Raw genomic sequence first — 17,811 nt, 5'->3', positions numbered from 1 at the left:
CAAAAGCCTGTCTCCAGTTTGCGACCCATGAATATTGTATTATAACTATCCTCTCACCATACCCTCACCAGCATTGAGTATAATCTTTTTTTTTTTTTAATTAGTTTATTTATTTATTTATTTATTTATGGCTGCGTTGGGTCTTTGTTGCTGGGCGAGGGCTTTCTTTAGTTGCGAGGAGTCGGGGCTGCTTTTTCCTGCGGTGCGCTGGCTTCTCATTGCAGTGGCTTCGCTTGTTGTGGAGCACGGGTTCTAGGCACACGTGCTTTGTAGTTGTGGCTCCCGGGCTCAGTAGTTGTGGCTCGCGGGCTCTAGAGCACAGGCTCAGAAGCTGTGGCCCAGGGACTTAGTTGCTCCATGGCATGTGGGATCCTCCTGGACCAAGGCTCAAACCCGTGTCCCCTGCACCGGCAGGCGGATTCTTAAACACTGCGCCACTCAGGGAAGTCTGAGTATAATCTTTATTACTGTCATCTTTTTTTTTTTTTTTTACTGTCATCTTTTTCATCACCACCATCATCACCATCTCTCATCATCTCTGCCAGCTTGCACGTGTGCAAAGGAAGTCTCACTATTTGGGGTTCACTTATTTCGTTGCAAGTGTGGTTGAACGTGCTTTGCGTGTTCATTGTGCATTGAGCTTTGGAGCATCCCTCACACCTTTGGCTGGAGGATGGGATGCTGGCGGCTGGGCCCGCCCCCCAGAAAGCCAGGCCTGGGTGGAGCCGCCGCCATCCCGGGCCCTAGGGCCAGGGGGCGCTGCGATCCCAAGTTTCCCATCCACCTACCCCCACCCCGCCCCCGCCCCCCAACAACCGCCCCCCCGCCCCGTCCGGGCTGGGGCGGGCTGGGGCGGGCAAGGGCGGGCGGCGGGGGCGGAGGCGCAGGCTGGGCGCAAAGGTTGGTGTCTTCGTGCACAGACCTCAGCCGGAGGGCCTGCGGCACCATGACGGTGGGAGCCAGGCTCCGAAGCAAGGCGGCGAGCAGTCTCCCGCGCTGCAGGCCCCTCGCCCGGGGGCGAGGGCGGACGGAGGGGGACGAGGAGGCGGCTGCTATCCTGGAACACCTGGAGAGCGGGGCCGAGGCGGCGGAGAGCGGGGCGAGCGCGCAGCGCCCGGGGACCCGGAGCGCGCGGAGGGTGCACCTCGCGGTCCTCCCCGAGCGCTACGAGCCGCTGGAGGAGCCGGCGCCGGGCGAGAAGCCCAAGAAGAGGTACCGGCAGAAGCTGAAGAAGTACGGCAAGGTAGGCATCCCACCGCCCCCACTGTCCCTTGGAGGTCGGGGAGCGCGGGGCGCCCGCCTTAGAGCTGGAGTCGGCTCCCCACCGTCTGACGGTCTCAGCCTCTGCGCTGCCCTGCACCCCCTCGGCCTCCCACGCGCACCCCCTTCCCGGCATTCACTCCTGGAGCCCCGAGACTGCTCACTCTGTGAACTGGGCAGTAAGGGGAAAGTGAGCTGCGGAGAGCGATAGAGATTAAATCAGAGGTTTCCCTGCGCACCGCTCCACGGCTATCCCGATGCTGGCGGGTGGGTAACCTTCCCGAGGGGTCGCTTACCCAGGTGGTTCTTGTCCTAGGTGTGTCTTCCCACTCCCCTGTGTAGTTGGTAGGACGGGAATCAGTGTCCCTATTTTAAAAGTGGGAATACTGAGGGCTTAGCGTGGTTAGGTGACTTGTAGAAGGTGACCCAGTTGGAAAGCAGGGAGGTACCGCCCAGTTTGTCTGTTTTCCCGCAACGTCTTCTCGAGGATATCCTACTAGCTGAGAATTGTTTGGGTTATTTCTCCCAATATCCTCAAGGTGATTTCCAGGGCCTGGGAGCAACAATCCGTAAGTATTCACTTGTTGAATCTACTTTTCTCCCAGACAGCTATCTGTGTGCTCTGCAAACCTACTGTCATTTGCATGGGGGTGGGTGGGAGAGAGAGAGAGAGAGAGAGAATATGGGACAAAACGGCAGTTTCGTCCTCAGAGACCAAAGCCCCAAAGCAGTTCCCAGGCGCTGTGGCCTGGAAGCGCTTGAAGCTGCTGCTGCCTCTGGTCCCTGGGACTGGACAAGGCCACCCAGAAGATAATCACAAAACTCATTCTATCCTGGCCAAAGGGCAGGGGCCCCATCTGATATATCATCCAGTCCTCCGGCGACTTCTTATCATACCTGAAACCGAAGTCGCCACACCTAGAAACTTAGCTTCATCATCTTCTTTAAAGGTATGTCAGCAGCTTTGGGAACAGTAAACAAGCAGGCAGTGGTACAGTATATTAATAAAAGCTATAAAGTTGGGACTTTCAGGCTTAGGTTCATGCTAGCATGAATTATCCTTCTTCCTGGTCCCAGCTGATCACACACAAAAAAGCCATCGGGCTTCCCTGGTGGCGCAGTGGTTGAGAGTCTGCCTGCCGATGCAGGGGACACGGGTTCGTGCCCCGGTCTGGGAGGATCCCATATGCCGCGGAGCGGCTGGGCCCGTGAGCCATGGCCGCTGAGCCTGCGCGTCCGGAGCCTGTGCTCCACAACGGGAGAGGCCACAACAGTGAGAGGCCCGCGTACCACACAAAAAAAAGCCATCATTTGCCTCTCAGTTGGTAAACTGATAATGTGGAAATCTCAGCCCAGAGGCTGGCTGAGCTGAAGATGCTTTGAAGGTTCTCACTATGTGCCAGGCATTGCGCTGAGCACTAGAGATCCAAAAATGGATAAGATGCAGTCCTGCCCTAGAGGAGGCCACAGCCTCCCAGGGAGATGCTGCCATAGGGGCACCACCATGGAGCTGCATGGGAAGAGCCTGGGCGGTTAGTCTTCAGGGATGAGGCTGTAAAGTCAGGGAAGTTTTCAAATCAGTCGTGACATGGAAACTGGGCACAGGAGGATGAGTCAAGGTTTCACAGGTTAATGATGAGGTGCTGGTTCACACCCACTAGCATAGCTATTATTAGGGAAAAAGAAAACAGAAAATAGCAAGTGTGGGTGAGGACGTGGAAAATCGGAACCCTTGTGCATTGCTGGTGGAAGTGTAAAATGGGGTAGCTGCCATGGAAAACGATTTGGCAGTTCCTCAAAAAATTAAACACAGAACTACCATATGATCCAGCAATTCCACTCCTAGGTACATACCCAAAAGAATTGAAAACAGATACTCAAACAAATATACATGTACATGTTCACAGCAGCCTTATTCACAATAGCCGAAGAGTGGCAACCACCCAAATGTCCATCGATTGATAAATGGATAAACAACATGTGGTTCATACACACAATGGAATACTATTCAGCCGTAAAAAGGAAGGAGGTACACGGCGGACACACAAGGTCACGTATCGTATGTATGATTCCATTTATATAAAATATCCAGAATAGGTAAATCCAGAGAGACAGAAGGCAGATGGGTGGTTGCCAGGGTCTGAAGGGAAGGAGAAATGCAGAGTGACTGCTTAATGCGTGGGGGTTTGCCTTTGGGGATGATGAAAATAGTTTGGAAGTAGATAGAAGTGGTGCTTGCATAACACTGTGAAGGTGCTCAACGCCATTGAGTTATTCACTTGACAGTGGTTCATTTTTACATTATGTGAATTTCACCTCACCTAAAAAAAAAAAAAGAATTTCCCCAGGTAAAGAAGGGGTGGCCTCCAAGGCGGAGGGCAGAGTGCTAGCAGAGATGAGGCAGGTGAGAGCTCTGGAGTGAGTGTTCCATGCTAGTTCAATAGACCCGGAGGCCAGGCGGGGATGCTGTCATGTTGGAGTTGGATGTGCCCTTTCTGCCCTACAACTTCCATTTTCTTTCTTTTTTTTTTTGCGGTACGCGGGCCTCTCACTGTTGTGGCCTCTCCCGTCGCGGAGCACAGGCTCCGGACGCGCAGGCTCAGCAGCCATGGCTCACGGGCCCAGCCGCTCTGCGGCATGTGGGATCTTCCCGGACCGGGGCACGAACCCGTGTCCCCTGCATCGGCAGGCGGACTCCCAACCACTGCGCCACCAGGGAAGCCCCGAACTTCCATTTTCTTGATGGCAACCAAGAAGGTCGACATCTAAGCCCCAACATGGAGGAAGCAGATGGTCCACCCTTCTTTGTTGAAAATCCATGAGAATAGCCACGTCTCCGCTAGAAATATGGGGAGGTGACTTTCCCTGCTTTGGTCACCAGGTGAAATTTGATTGCACGTGGGCCATTGGAATAAGGAATGACCTGCAAATAGCTCAACCCTTCAAGGAAGGGTGAATAAAGTTCCTTTTTATCTGTTAACCGCTCAAATCCTCCACCCAAGTCCCTTCCTGCTTCTATTTAAAGAAAGGTGTTCGGCTTTTGTGAACTGTCCTGGGATAGGTTCCCCTTCCCCTGCTGCCCCTTGGCCCCAAACAGGGTCGACCCAATGCTGTGCTGGGTCCAGTCTCTGGCAGGAACCTCTGGGCTCGAAAGGCTGGGTGCCTGGGACTCTTGGCAGTCAGTGGCCCCAGTTGATTTTTAAGTAATGATGTGAGTGTCCAGATGGGCAGGAGTTGCTGGGAGAGTGCTGTTTTCTGGGTGCAGGGAAGGGGAAAGGGTGTGGGTTTGCTGTGCTCTCACAGGCTGCCGGGGGCTCTGTTGCACGTACGATGCACAATAACCCTGAATCTTCTCAACGACCTTAGAAAGCCATGGACTCCCATTATGCAGTGAAGGAAACTGGAGTTTCAGGAAGTTAAGCTCTTTGTTGAAGGCCACACAGCTGGAGAGCAGCAGAGCTGGGAGTCAGGAGTCTCCCCTGGCCCCTGCCTGTTCAAAAGCAGTTAGGGTGGAGGGAGAAGGGGGGGTGAGGGAACCAAACCCCAAACTTAGCTTCCAATAGGAGGTCGCCTTTCCCAGGCACCTCTGAGAGCCACAAGGAGAAGCGCAGATAAGGAAAGTTATTAAATTTTGTTAATCGGGCAGCTAGGAGGGGGTTGGAGAGGGGAAACACAGGGTGTGGAATAACCTTGAGCTCAAGAGGAAGAAAAATGTCCCACGTCTAAGTAGGGGGTTAGGACAGGGGCCCTGGAGCCAGACTGCCAGGCGCCAGCTGTGCTCAGCCTCCTACTGCTTGTGTGACCTTGAGCTCTGCTCTCCTCCCTGCCTCAGTTTCCTCATCTGTCACATGGGCTAATACTAGGGCTGTGGTAAGGAGTAAGTGAGTTCAGTCCATGTACAGGTCTTGGAACGCACCTGGCATATGGCGAGGGTCCTGTAATTGTTGTTGGCTGTTATCTAAGGGGATGGAGGAGAGGTCCCATCTGACTGTTTCTTCTCTGATCCGTTTTTAATGAGCTCTAACTCAGAAAAAAATCAGCTTCTGTAGCTGACAGCCCACCTCAGCTTTGTGCCTAGGTCCTGACCAGATTTCACAAGGGAAGACTTGATTTTTATACTTGGGGGAAAGGGATCTTTGTTGAGAGCTGGTTCCCTTTTAGAAACTGGGGGTGGGGACAGGGAATCCCCAACATCTTTGGGGTTACTCGGGAACCCCCAGAAAAGCCTCACTCCCTGTATTAGTTTGCCTATAACAGATTACCACAAATATAGTGATTTAAGGCAACACAAATTTATTCTCCTACAGTTCTGGAGGCTAGAAGTCATCTTCCCTGAGCTACAGTCAACAGGCTGGTTCCCTCTGGAGGCTCCAGAGGAAAACCCTTTCTTTGCTCTTTTCAGCTTCCAGAGGTCCCCTCCTCCATCTTCAGGGCCAGTGGCACAGCATCTGCAAATCTCTTTCTCTCTGTCCCTCTGCTTCTGGCACTGCATTGCCTTCTCTCTGACTCCTCCTGCTTCCCTTTTGTAAGGGTGGTTGTCTTTATTTGGATCTTTATAAAGATATAAGAATCCTTATAATGATTGGGGCCCCCTGGATAATCCATGGTAGTCTCCCCAATTCAAGATCCTTCATTAAATCACATCCACAAAATCCCTTTTGCCATATGAGGTAACATATTCACAGATTCTGGGGATTAGGACATGGGCATCTTGAGGGGAGGGCATTATTCAGCCTACCACACTGTCCCATGATCCCCCAGGCCCCTCCGCCCCTCTGAGAGATTATATGGGTTGAAACTCTATTCGGATCAAAAGATTTCAAAATCTGCTCCCTTCAGTGACACTGAAATGGTGGATGCTATTTCACTTTTCTTTGCATCACATTTCTCAAATCTGTGTTTTGACTGTGTTCTAGCTAATGAGCTATTTTAGTAACGTTTTTTTTTCTCATTTGCAAAAATGAAGTGACAAGCAGTTTTTTTAAATAGCAGGCTGAGGGAAATGGATGTACAAATACCCAAAATGTCAAGTTTAATGCAGGCCATCCATGATTCTAGGGGCTTGGCTTATAAAGGATGCTTTGGCCTGTTAATACTTACTCCAGGAGGACAGTTTTGTCGTTGTTGTTATTTCTAACAGGTACATAAAATTCTCCCTTGGAATCTTATTACACATTTATAGAGATGTTTCTCTTAGCAGCATCACTGCCTCCCTGCCCCCAACACACACCCTAATGTCTCATTGGGAAGTTGACAAGGCAGTGTCCTGGGAATCAGTGTCTAAAGAGGCCATCAGAGTTACCTTCCTCTCCCAGAACTCCTCCTTTGGCCTGAGAACAACCAAAGGAAACACCCAGGCCCTTTCTGGATGCTGGGCATACAGTACTGAGCATGACCTCCTTCTCTCCTGTTATCCTGAGGTCTCTGAAAGCTAACATAAGCCAGATATCATAGGAAAGTACAGTCTTAAGAAACTTTCCTGAACAGATAACAAAATACCTTAGATTCCAAAATTACCACCACAAATGTAAATTACTGTAGAATAAAAAGAGGCAAAGGTTATTTTCCAATAAAGATAGCTGACCTTTGGGGGCAGTCCTTACTGCCTGCATTTGGTGCCAGGCACTGTCCTAAGGGCTTTCCTTGCGTAAACCTTTTCAAGCCTCTTCACCCAATGAGGTGGTTACTAAATGTGCCCATTTTATAGGTGAGGAAACTGAGGCCAAAGAAAATTAAATAAGCGATTGGGCTGGAATTTAAGCCCAGGCTGCAAGCAATCAATTGCAAGGTTACGTACTGCCTTCCTTAAAGAAGGGAAGTGTATGTGGGGAGTAAGGACACAGGCCCTAAGGTGACATTTCTTTGGGACTGAACTTCAGCCCTGCCTCTTACCAGCTGTATAATCATGGATAAATTTAACTCCTTGGTGCATCCTTCTTGTTGAAGCCTGATAGCCAAAGGCCTCTAGGAATGCACTAGTAGCCAGTCCAAGTTAGATCTGTCTGTTTATAGCAGCAAGGAAGAGTGTATGCCAGAGGGATCATGGGGCCTCAAAAAGTAGAGCCCTCAAGTAGAGAACTGAATATTTGAGTCTGAGCCGAAGATATAAATATGGGATTTATCAGCATACAGGAAATACTTAAAGTCATTGGAAATGGATGAGACCACCTGTGGAGAGATTATAGCCCAAAATATTTTTTTAAATAAAAAATAAAGAACAGTACTGAACAACTCCAACATTTTAAAGTTTGGTAGAAGGGAAAGAAAGCTGAGGAGGGCCATAAAAAAGAATGAAATAATGCCATTTGCAGCAACATGAATGGGCCTAGAGATTATCATACTAAGTGAAGTAAGTCAGATAAAGACAAATATTACATAATGCCACTTAAATATGGAATCTAAAAAAAGATACAAATGAACTTACTTACAAAACAGAAATAAACTCACAGGCATAGAAAACAAACTTACCAAAGGGGGAAGGGGAGTGGGGGGAGGGATAAATTAGGAATTTGGGATTAACAGATATACACCACTGTTTATAAAATAAACAACAAGGACCTACTGTATAGCGCAGGGAACTATATTCAGTATCTTGTAATAACCTAGAATGGAAAAGAATCTGAAAAAGAATATATACATGTATGTATATATATATGTATATGATGAATAACTGAATCGTTTTGCTGTACACCTGAACCATTGTAAGTCAACTATATTTCAATTAAAAATTATTTTAAAAAAAGAAAGCTGAGGAGGGGCTTCATGTGAGGTAAGGAAAAACCAAGAGAATATGGAGTCAAAGAGGCCAAATGAGTGTTTCATGAAGTTTGTCCAAAGCTGTTGAGAGTCAGGGGGAAGACAGAAAAATGCTCATTGGCTCAGGCAGCATGGCGGTGGCAGATGGCCATGACCAAGCAGTCCTGGATGGGTCAGGGTAGAGGAAGAGGGAATAAGAAGGGAGGAAGTGGAAGCTGTACGTGCAGATGGTGCTTTCCACTGGTTTGCCGTGAAGGAGAGCAGAGACCCAGGCAGGACCTAGAGAAGGGTATGGAGTCAAGGGGACAGCTGAGCATATCTGTAAGCTGATAGGAATGATCCAATGGGGAGGAAGAGGATGGTGATATTGGAGAAGGGAAAGCTGAGGGCAAGGTGAGAGAGGGTACCAACAGCAAGTGTCAAGGGAATGGCCTTGGGGGAAGAGGGCCATTTTCTCTACTGGGACACCGGCAAGGTGGGAGGAGAAGCTGGGGCAGGTGTAGACAGTGGTAGAGGATGCATGGGTTCCCTAATGACTTCTGAGTCAGGGAGAGATGAAGTGGGATCCTCTAATGAGGGTATGGACACTGTGTGTTTCTCTCTGTGCATTGGGGGCAGAGAGGCTTTTGGAGAAAGGAAAAGGTAAGAAGTAATATCTGGGAGAGAGGGACAGTCAGCCTACTGGACTGACAGACTAGGCTGGCCAGGCAGTGTTGGAAGTCAAAGGCAGGTTTGTGATTGTGATCAGGGATTTTAAGTGGTTATTGGGGTTGGAAAAATCAAGGGTGTAGAGACAAGATGTGTGATGATGTCCAGGTCACCTACATGGATGTTGTCGTCATGGAGAAGGATGACAGAAGTTGGGGGTGGAGAGAGAAAGGTGGTGGTGGTCTTCACTTTTCTGTTGCGATTCCACTTGAATCCCTTGGATGCCCTCAGTCTAGCACCAGGCCTTGAAGAGAAGGAGGAGGGAGAGTGGATACTCACCTCAGTATCAAGAAAGAAAGGCCCAGTCGTTACCCTCAAGGAGTGTAGAATTGTAACGGGAACCCAAAACTTCCGTGGATGCAGCAATGACAGAGCAGTAGGAGATTTTTTTTTTTTTTTTTTTTTTTTGCGGTACGCGGGCCTCTCACTGTTGTGGCCTCTCCCATTGCGGAGCACAGGCTCTGGACGCGCAGGCTCAGCGGCCATGGCTCACGGGCCCAGCCGCTCCGCGGCATGTGGGATCTTCCTGGACCGGGGCACGAACCCATGTCCCCTGCTTCGGCAGGCGGACTCTTAACCACTGCGCCACCAGGGAAGCCCAGGGAAGCACTCTTCACACAAATGTGGGTCGGAAAGGGGTCTGCCCTGGAGGCAGAGGGGGGACTGGGCAGGCTTTCAGATCAGGTGAATGATGGAAAACTCTCGACCCAGCCTTCAGCAGAGCCAGTAACTTAGCTGGAACAGAAGAGAATGGGCTTTGGTTTAAAAAATACAACAAAACTGGTTTGGTTTTAAAAGTAGCAGCTTCACTGCTGTTTCCAAGAAGATCTCTGAATGTTCTGGAAACATGCGGGGCTGGAAAGCCCTTTTCAAGGTGCTGATGTCTGTGCTGAGCCCCCGAGTGTTCGTATGATGGGGTTGGGTGTGGGACCCCAGAGAGCTGAGAAGATGCTAGCTGGCTCATTTGCCCTGGGAAAATGAGGTGAAACGATTCTTTATGTATGGCACCACGGTGCATGGAAAATTACAAAGGTGGCTCGCCTAACCCTTTGCTTTTTTCTTCTGTTCCTAAAAATAGAACGTTGGGAAGGTTATCACCAAAGGATGCCGCTACATCGTGGTCGGCCTGCAGGGATTCGCTGCTGCCTACTCCGCCCCGTTCGGAGTGGCCACCAGTGTGGTGTCGTTTGTCCGCTAGTGGGAGCTGCCTGGGCAGATGCCACGGGAGTGACTGGAAGCCTCTGTTCCGGGAAGAGTGCGAATCCAGGAGCATCTCAGACTTGAACTCACAAAATACTCTGAAGAAAGAAAATGTCTTGGTTGAATTGGATGAGTGTTTCGGACGAGTCATCCCCGTCCAGCTGCTGAGCTTTCCACATGTCTGGGACACAGGTGGCCCTGGTGGACAATCCCGCAGAGAATTAGGCTGAGGTCAGGCTTGGGATTAGGATTAGTTCGCTAAAACCGGAGCTGCCCGTGAAGGGGGCAGGGGCTGGTGTGGAGACAAACACTTGACGGAAGTCCGCGCTCTGGGTGGGTAGCAGAGTGGTGATCAGGGACACGGATGGGGGATTTGGATCTGGAGTGAGCTGATTTGCTCAATTCTGGAAAGCTCACAGGCTGACAGGACTCCCAGCCCTTAGCTGCTTCGGTTCTGAGGACACCCAAGGAACTGTTTGTTCCTGAAGTCATCCCCCCATCTCCTTCCTGTACCCCTTTGCCACTAGGAGTTTTAATTACAGGCTTGAGAAGAAGGAAGGAAGAAAAACCTCTTTGAAGGCTACGATGCTTTGAAAACTGTGTTGACGATGTGTCATGACTGTTTCAAGTAGATGAAGACTTGTCACTTTCACCTTCTCTGACATGAATGTGGAGGTGGTGATGAGGGTGGGAGGATCTGCAAGTTCAGGTGCAGGTTGTTTGAGGGAGAGAGCGCTCCTGAGGGCTGCCGGGCCCAGTCGGGCCCAGTCCAGCCCAGTCCAGCCCAGTCCAGCCCAGTCCAGCCCAGCCACATGGAGCTGGCCAGACTCTCCTGCAGGCAGACGGCTGGCTGAGGTCGTGGGTCTCCTGACTCAGCTGCCTGGGGTACCATCAGCCGCCTCTTCCTCAACATCAAGCCGACGAAGGGTGCTCTCTCTGGGGAGAGAGGGAGGTGCTATACCTGGAAATGAAAGTGTATGATTTAGAGAAGGACCCAGAAAGTAGGAGACAGTTACGAAGGAAGCAGAAGAAGGATGCTGGACGAGAGAAGCGGAAGCACAGGTGCCAGGTCTGCGTTATCAGCGCCGGAAAATCTTAGGCTCTGGGCGGGGTCCAGGGGAAGCTGGGTGACCAGAGACGCCGTGCTTCCAGACCCTCTGAGGCCTGTGAGCTCACACTGGCTGCCTTTGGAGCAGCCTTTCCTCTTCTGTGCTGCCCAGTTGGACGTCATCTCAGCTGGATTCAAAGTTAGGGTGGGCGAGGGTCCTGGGCCTGGAGGGTGACCCATGGACTGCCACTGGACCATCGGACAGGGGGGTGCCCGCTGCCAGCCTTCACGATAGGCCCCTGTTCTGACCTGGTTTCCAGAAGGTCCTGAAGTCCAGAATAGTTATTACGGACCAGTCTGCAGGATTGGTGGCAACAGCTGCTTGTTGCCCTGTGAAGTTCCCCGGGGCAGGGAAATGGCTCAGTGCTCATGCTTCACCCGTCAGACCCAACCAGGTGGCACCGGGAAGTGGAGAAGGTTGGAAGACAGACAGATGGACAGGAAGAGGAACGAGTGGAGGAGAGCATTGTAGCCATGAAGCTAGATTGTGCTTCACGTTCTGGAGGCTCACGCTGAAGATGAACTTGGACCCAATTCCTGCATCATTAATATCAGTGAGGAAAAGAGAAAACAAATGGTTCAAATGATGAGAGTTGATGATGGCACATTTTCACACATGTACGATAATTATAGCGTGCCTGGCCACGCTGGGAGTCAGGGAAAAGAGACGACATCCATGGAAGAAAAAGCAAAGCATCGTCAGGTGGGAAAGAGTCAGGCCTGTGAGACCTGCTGGTCACAGGAAAGGCAGACAGGAAGAAGGAGCCTGTGTGGGTTTGAGGACACCTGCCTGGTGGCCCAGTGCTGCTGGCCTGACCCCAGAGAAGCCCGTTGAGTCTCCCAGGGGATGTAGGAGTGTGACCTGGCAGGGACGAGAGCAGCTGAAGCCTGTCCAAGGGAGAATCACCCCCCCTCACCCCCAAATTAGAGACATTATAAGGCCAAGCACATTTGGCCCTCACATTTTAGAATTCTGGTTAAGAATTAATCCAGAGATTTCAAAAGCCAAAACATCGCAGGGATGGTCCTGGGAGCCAGATTCGTGTGCACAGAAGATGAACTGCTCTAAACTGTCACTCAGCTGAGTTGTCATTTCCCCCGAGACAAGGCACCCATGCTGCAGATTACCTTTTTGCCTTTTCTTTCTCTTTAGTTTTTAAAAAAATATATCAGCATTCACACCCTACTAAAAATTGAGTTTTGGAACCTTCCCTTTACACGATTGACCAAGAGGCTTCTTTTGTATGCTTTTCTTCCATATCCTGTAAATAAAAGCCCCAATTTGTCTAATGTTCCTGTGTGTGAAGAGTTTTTCACCCCTTCATGCAGTGGGGGGCACCTCCCTGGGGCCTGCAGCAGGAGCCCAATGCTGCCCCAAGATCAAGGGGAGTGACAGGGGCCCTGACTCACTGGGGACTCTGGGTGTTAAAGGGGGACTGTTCTCCAGAGAACAGGTGTCAGTGTGCAGGAGGCTCAGCTCATGCATTTGTTAATAACGAAGATTTCCAGAACCTCTGATTTGGATCTAGAGAGTCTAGTGTGTGGCCAGGAAGCTGCATTTTCCACAAGCAGCCTAGAAGACTGAAGCAGCTGTTGCTCTGCCTGAGCTGGGAAATGCTGGACCCAGGGGCTGCTGCAGGTTACACTGGCCAGTGGGCTCCAAGGTGGGACCTCAGGTCAGGCAGGTGCCAGCCCCAGCCGGGCACACATAGGATGCCCACTCACTGAGCCTTACAGAAGCTTCTGGAATTGCTGTCAGATTATCCACCCAGGCAGGGTTGGGGCCACGCGTGTCAACCAACCTTTAGGCTTAGGACAAAGCAGAAGCTATGTCCCTGATGTCTTCAGCTGCCCTGGAATCATCCCTACTGTCCCCTGCTCAGCACCTGTGCTTTGTCAGAGAAGCTCCAACTGCTGTCTGTCACCGAGAAGTACCCCGAAGCAGGACTTGAACTCAGACCTCCCCCTCACATCCAACAATAGTCCTCCTGGGCATGGCAGTGCCCTCAGCAGAGAGTGCTTGTGGGGCTGAGAAGCCATCAATGCAATTTTAGATTCAGACGGCTGCTGTGACAGGTTTTGCACCTGTGATGTCCCCCTTTCCCTCTGCGGGAGCAGAGACGAACTGAATTTAACTTTGTGATGCCATCACCCCCAAAATGTTGTGAAAACTTTATAGATTTTCATGTAAACTTATTTTATAATACAAACTATACCCAAAGTTAAAGAAAAACAAAAAATAAAAACAAAAAAAAGAATGCTCTCAGCATCCTTGTACAGGCTGCATTTGAGAAGTTCCATGATTTTGCCAAATGCCCAGATGGTTCCTGAGTTAAAAAAATCTCAAATTCCCTTGACCTTTCATGGAGAAATGGGGAAAAAATTAATAATACATGGAATCGTGTTTTTTTTTTTTAGAGGCAAAGTTGTTTTTGAGCCAAACCACTCTATCGTAGCCAAAGGGAAAGCTCTCTTCAGATTTTTTAGAAGTCTCACTGCTAGATCCCGGTGGGGGTACACAAACCACACAGGAGCGGAGGCAGAGAAAGGAGAGGAACGGAGGAGAAAAACAGAGGCTTGCCTGATGCCCCAGGGGTGCCTGGTGCCTTGCACCCTGCAGCTCCGTCTAGAGACAGAAATTAGGATCAGAACTCAGCACATTCAAGCACTAGCTTTGCTTTTTTTAAAAGGTGTTTCTCAGGTGATTCCTCTTGCACAATCTGTTGACAAGGCTCTAAACAAATGTATCTGGTTCAAAGCAGACAAAAGAATCAGAGCAGAAGTAATGACAGACCCAGAGCTGAGAGGTCACACTTCCCCTTGCTTGCCCTGTAATTCCAGAGTAAACCACTTCCACACAGACTAGCTTTCTTCATTGAAAATGAAGGGAGATCACTTGTTTTTGTTTTGCTTCCTATGGAAGATGTTTATAATTGCTGCAGAAGTAGAAAGTGGTGATATAACCTTTCTTTTCCTTTTTTTTTTTTTTTGAGGTGGGGACTTACCCATTGGAAAAACCCTTGTTTATCTTCTTTAATCATTGAAAGAATCCTGAGTTAGGTATTATAATGCCTGCAGGCACAGAGCTAGGAAGCAGAGACACTTTATGTTGTAGACGATGATTTGTGTATTTGGAGATCTTTGGAGTTGCGGAGAAAATGGCATCTAAGTGATTTATGCACTTTTCTTCATCACCTCATTTTTCCGTACAAAATCAGACTTGCATTTGTCTTTCAGTGTTTTCACTTCAGTAAATCAGTGAGCCACTCCTGTGATCGGGCCCCATTCCACCTGCTCCCCCCCACCCCCGGTCATGGCTCCGCTGCACGTAGGATCAGAGGGAAGCCAAGATGCAGCAAACATCTACTAGATTCAAGGCTGTCAAGAAAAAAAATGTTGCCTGTCGTTCCAGTTCTACAAGGGTCAAGCCATCAGCCCCTGCAGTCACCCAACCACAGTGCCCCTGAGGGGAAGTCAGGATGCAGAGAGACAAGAAGCGTTCTGCGCTTTGGATATACTGGCTAGTTCAGATGCATACCTCAGGTAAAATGTCAGTGACCCAAGATTCTTGCATCTTCTCAGAGATAGGAAAACACTAAAATCATTAACTTGAGATGCCTGTTCTTTGTGATCAGCAGTCCTCCCTTTATGCTTGACTACATGTTTTCCCCAGCCAAAAAAAAAAGTGCACATATTTTTTGTCTGTTCTTTAACTTTGAATTTTAATTATGTACATAAATAGCAACATGAGAATGAGGCCTTCTAAGGCTTATTTGTTATCTCTAGATGAAAGAATTTCAGATGAGTGCACTTGGAGTAGTGATACGTGTAGCGTCACTCACGATAACGGAAGCCTAGCATAGTTTTTTCTGGCTCCTATCTTACCTCTTGTTCAGCTGAGACCGACAAGCCTTGTACTTGCCCAGCCTTGAGACCGAAGACAGAGCCTGAAGTCAGTGACAGAGACCTCAATGGTTTCGTGGCTGGGGGAATGTCTGGAGCAAGGTCCTGGGGTGACACCCCACTGTGTGCAGCAGAGAGTGGGCAGGACAAGGTGGCAGCCTTCACTCCCAGGGGCAGGGGGAGTTTACCAGTTACAGGGGGAATTATTCCATGGGGAATTGGCCCCATGGTTACCAGGGAAACCAGCAGAGCAGCATGCCCTTTACTTCCCCTTTGATAAGCTGTTTGGGGCAAGTATGTAGGAAGGTCAGTCCTGTGAGTAGGTTGTAGGGGAAGCAGGCACTGGTCCAGCGGGAGTTTGGGGGGATGTACAGAGAGCAAGAGAACAGCCATCTTGAGTGGTCTGACCATACACCTCTTCAGAGCAGCTCCTCAGAGCTAGCTGAGAGGCTGTTTCCCAGGCTATAGTCCTCAGTAAGATCCCCGAATAAATCATACCTCACAATTTTTGCTTTTTGTAGGCATTGTGCTGGGTGGCTTGAGGACATCAATTTAATTCTCAATTTCATCTACTTCTCATTAACAAAGTCAACAAGATAGATATTATTATCTGGGTTTTATAGATGAGGAAACGGAAGCTGAGGGAAGGTAGGGAATTCCGCTCCAGTGTGATGACCAGGAGGCCTGAAACCAGGGCCCACGGCTTCACTTTTTCTGCCCGTTTCAGCTCTCATTCCCTTTCCTCTCAGGCTCCTGTTACCACCAGCGACCATGAGGAAGAGCAATGCTTTAAATGGAATTACATCCAGTGAGCCTTCCTGGTTCCAATATTATCATCCAAGTAGTTAGAAACCCTCCAAAAAAAGACTCGAGGTGCTTACCTGCCCATCATACGCTGGATTTTTGAGATGCTGAGGTTGCTTAGCTGCTGCTTTGCCATGGTCAAGGCGCAGAGCAAGGGGACGTGGGGCTGGGCTGGGGAAGGGGTCTGTGTCCCCACGTCAGTTTGGTTGAATTTACTTTATTTTGCCAAACTTGCTTAGCGTGATTTCTGCAGTCTCACCTACTATTCCCACCGACTGGTAACTGTGCCTCCATGCAGCCGGCACTCTCTTGTTCATCCCAGGGTCCTGGGCCCACGTGCCAAAGCCCCAAGGCTAGCTGGAAGCCCCCCTGCAGGATAGGAACAGCACTGGCATCCACAACCTGGCTTCAAATCCTCCAGCCCTGTGACCCCGGGCAAGGTCCCCAACTCCTCTGAATTTCAGGATTGGTTTAGTTTCCTTTGAAAAGTAGAGGAAGTAGTATCTACTTCAGCAGTTTCTTTGGAAGATGACATATGGGGTGTATTCAGAACCGAGCGTGCACGATATTAAAGGTTCGCCTTCTGCAGTGGCCCCAGCTCAGCTCTGCATGTGCCCTGACCTGTGGGAGGGAAGGAAAAGAAGGCCTGAGAGATGGGGGTAGAGTGCGAGGGAGGGAACCCAGCAGAACTGAGGTTGGGGGCAGGGAGACAGCCTGCTTCCCCATCCACTCTTAGTGTTTTTCTCTCTTGCCCCTAAACATATCCTTCATCTGCTGTGAGTGGCTTCCAGGGTCCTCCTGATCATCTAAGAGCCCCACCTTTCCCTTTGCTGGAAAACAAACCCAGTTGGCGCTGCAGGGGAGCTGGGCTGGAGTTGGGTGGTGTGCAAGAACAGCAGGAGGGACAGGATAGAGGGCTGCAGAGGACAGACAAGAGCAGGAAAGGGTTTATTTATAGCTTCTAGTCTCTTCCAGCCCCTGGAAGGACTCTGAACTTTCACCCTGAACTTGGTCTGCTTTGCCAGTGGCCTTGTTTCCAGAGACCCAGACTGGCCTCATCTGTAACATGGAGGTGCAGAAGTCCTTTCAGTCGCGGGGGCACAGAGTGTTCAGAGGACAAACAGGCAGTCTGAGCGTCAGTGGGAAAGCACGCGAATGCTCAGGAGGGGTGGCGGGCAGGGGTCTCCTCCCCCCTCATCGTAAACATGCAGGGGACCTGCTGGCGAGGTGTTATAAACAGTGAAGACCGGGAAGGCAAATACGCACTTTTGTTAAATCATCCAAGGAGTCTCTTCATTTATGTTCATTTATTTATTCAAAAAATATTTTTAATTGAAATCTATTTGCTATATAACACTGTGTAAATTTATGGTGTACATGTTGATGTGTTACATTTATATATTGGAAGATGATCTCCATTGTAGCCATGGCTAGCATCTCTATCATGTCACGTAATTGTGTGTGTGTGTGTGTGTGCACATGCATGTGGTGGGAGTACTTAAGGTCTAGTCTTTTAGCAAGTTTGATGACTACAGTACAATATTGTTGTCTATACTCACTAGACTGTGTGTTAGATCTCCAGGACTTATTTATCTACTAGTTGCAAGTCTGTGCCCTTAAACATCTCTCCCATTCTCTTGCCCACCAGGCCCTGGAAACCACCATTTTGCTCTCTGTTTTTACAAGGTTGGCTTTCTTCAGATTCCACATATAAGTGAGAACATACAGTATCTGTCTTTCTCTTTCTGACTTATTTCACTCAGCGTAATGTCCTCCAGGTCCATCTATGTTGTCACAAATGGCAGGATTTCCTCCTTTCTCAGGCCTGAATAATATTCCATTGTATGCGTATACCACGTCCTCTTCTTCTTTTTTTTCTTTTTTTGTGGTACGCGGGCCTCTCACTGTTGTGGCCTCTCCCATTGCGGAGCACAGGCTCCGGACGCGCAGGCTCAGCGGCCATGGCTCACGGGCCCAGCCGCTCCGCGGCATGTGGGATCTTCCCGGACCGGGGCACGAACCCATGTCCCCTGCATCAGCAGGCGGACTCCCAACCACTGTGCCACCAGGGA

At 49.8% G+C, this 17,811-nt stretch overlaps 1 protein-coding gene across 1 annotated transcript; it reads left to right on the top strand.

Annotated features, from left to right (window-relative positions):
• The first annotated feature begins 678 nt into the window (after positions 1–678).
• Positions 679–10,571, top strand: C2H1orf115 (chromosome 2 C1orf115 homolog). Its single transcript, XM_060088653.1, is given in 3 exon segments — positions 679–741; positions 743–1,243; positions 9,803–10,571. Coding segments are annotated over 3 exon segments (684 nt in total). The 3' UTR covers positions 9,923–10,571.
• The last annotated feature ends 7,240 nt before the right edge of the window (positions 10,572–17,811 follow it).

The sequence above is a fragment of the Mesoplodon densirostris genome, chromosome 2, assembly GCF_025265405.1.
Source record: "Mesoplodon densirostris isolate mMesDen1 chromosome 2, mMesDen1 primary haplotype, whole genome shotgun sequence".
NCBI classification, from domain to species: domain Eukaryota; kingdom Metazoa; phylum Chordata; class Mammalia; order Artiodactyla; family Ziphiidae; genus Mesoplodon; species Mesoplodon densirostris.
Note: the sequence above shows the minus strand (reverse complement) of the source record. Positions and strands in the feature narration are given on the sequence as shown.